We start from the raw sequence: 2296 nt of genomic DNA on the forward strand, positions 1-2296 counted from the left end.
CCCAAGTCATTGCACCCAGCTATCGTGCTTTCTCTGTAGTTTGGGATGACGGGTGCACCGAATCCAGCCATTTGTCAAGATGGAGTCTTGACACCTTTTATGCCCAGGCTGGACTTCAATCAAGATCCCCTGATGTTTGTCTCCCAATTAGCTAGGATTCCAGGTGTGAGCCATTGCACTCAGCAGCATTGGAAACTTCTTTGTTAGCCCATAACTGTCATGTTAGCCTTGAGCAGTTCTGGGCTAGTGTCTTTTTTTTTTTTTGCCAGTCCTGGACTTGGACTCCGGGCCTGAGCACTGTCCCTGGCTTCTTTTTGCTCAAGGCTAGCACTCTGCCACCTGAGCCACAGCGCCACTTCTGGCTGTTTTCTATATATGTGGTGCTGGGAAATCGAACCCAGGGCTTCATGTATATGAGGCAAGCAAGCACTCTTGCCACTAGGCCATATTCCCGGCCCCAGTTCTGGGCTAGTCTCTAAGCTTCATCTACCCCCTGTGTGGCCACTACAACTCTCATTTGGCTTAGCATTGTCTCAGGATCCCATTAAGGGCTTCATTTCCGCTGGCAGTCCCGTCGGCACCTTCCCTGCACCCACACCTAAGCTGTGTTTGATTACTGGCCCATTCATACCATAAGCCTGGGTTGATTGACTCCTAACCACCACCACCACCACCACCACCCCCTCCCAAGGACCCTCCCTTACCCACCAGCTCTGGGCAGAGCCCTCGCGCGACTGGAAGGGCGCAGCACCCGTTGTCGTTGTTCCCTGAGTTTCTTGGGACAGATTTCCACAACACCACGAGGACTTAGGAGACCGGAGTGGGAGGTAGGGGGAGGAAAAAAAAAAAAAAAAAAGGAATTTCCAGCAGCCACCAAGAAGAGAAAGAACTGTCCCGTCCAAGGAGGAAGGATCACAGTTCTGGCAAAGGCGTGGCCACGGGTCCCGGGGCGCCCGGGGGCAGCCTCAGGAGGAAAGTCTGCAGGGATCCGGGCCGGGGGAAGCCGATCTTCTCGCGGTGCAGGCGCCACGTGCCGCCCTCGATGGCGTAGAGCAGCGTGGCCACGCGGTTGACGGTGTAGACGGTGTCGCCGCGCACCACGGCGGTGAAGAGCGCGCCCTTGCTGTTGACGAACTGTCCGGGCAGCGACGTCCACTGGCCGGTGGCCAGGTCGAGGCGGTCGATGGCGCAGTGCAGGAAGTCGTCGGAGGGCCCGTTGCGCACCACGTAGAGGCCGTCGCGGTGCGCCACCATGCAGTGGCCGTAGCTCTGCGGGCGCCGCAGCTCGGCCACGGGCAGCCAGGCGTCGGCGCGCGCCGCGTACTCGAGCACGGCCGTGGTGTCGGCGGGCCGCCACAGGCACACGAAGAGGCGGCCGCGGGCCTGGGCGCAGGGCACCGCGGCGGCGGGCTGCGGCAGGTCGGCCACGAAGCTCCAGCGGCCGGCGCTCGGGTCGTAGCGCTCCACGGAGCTCATCGGGGTGCGGTCGAACTCGCCGCCGATGGCGTACAGGCGGCCGTCGAAGCCCGCCAGCGCCGTGTCGTAGCGCGGCTGGTGCGGGCTGGGGAACGGGCGCCACGTGTCGCCGTCGGGGTCGTAGCAGAAGCCCCGCTCCACCACCTCCTTGCCGGCCCCGCGCACCGCCGCCCACGATGTAGAGCTTGTTGCCCAGCGTGGCCACGCCCGCCAGCATGGTGCTGGCCTCCAGCGGCAGCGCGGCCAGCGTGCGCCACGCGTCGCCCTCCTCGTCCAGGTAGCACATGGTGCGGGACGCGTCCTCCAGGAAGCCCGGCGCGGGCGTGTGCGTGGTCAGGGCCACGTACCGGCTGGGTCTCAGCGCGGCCACGTAGTCGCGGGCCTCGGGCAGGGCCAGCTGGGCCCGCAGCTCCGGCGCGCCGTCGCGGACGCACAGCGCGGCGCCGTGGAACACGTCGCGCAGGCCGAAGGCGGCCGCCGCCTCGCACAGCAGCACGCAGTTGTCCGACGTGACGCTGTGCTCCAGGAAGCGCGCCAGCGCCGGCGCCTGCAGGAAGGCGGCGCACTCCACGGCCTGCAGCAGCTCCTCGTCGTCGGCCGCCAGCGCCGGCCGCTCCCCGCGCAGCACCCGCAGCGCCGTGCCGAAGCCGCCCGCGCTCAGCGCGCCCAGGTGCACCTCGGCGGCGCGCGCCTCCCGCATGCCCGAGCGGAACAGACCGCGGAAGAAATCGCAGTGCTCCACCAGCAGGGCCCGGTCGGCCTGGAAGAGCTGGCCGTCCACCCACACCTGCACCACCGGGGCCCCCGGGGCCAGAGGCAT

At 65.8% G+C, this 2296-nt stretch overlaps 1 protein-coding gene across 1 annotated transcript; it reads right to left on the reverse strand.

Annotated features, from left to right (window-relative positions):
• Positions 1-713: 713 nt before the first annotated feature.
• On the reverse strand, positions 714-2296 carry Kbtbd13 (kelch repeat and BTB domain containing 13). The gene is given in 2 exon segments (XM_048333125.1): positions 714-1641; positions 1643-2296. Coding segments are annotated over 2 exon segments (1383 nt in total). The 3' UTR covers positions 714-912.

This window comes from Perognathus longimembris, chromosome 23, assembly GCF_023159225.1.
Source record: "Perognathus longimembris pacificus isolate PPM17 chromosome 23, ASM2315922v1, whole genome shotgun sequence".
Classification (NCBI taxonomy): Eukaryota; Metazoa; Chordata; class Mammalia; order Rodentia; family Heteromyidae; genus Perognathus; species Perognathus longimembris.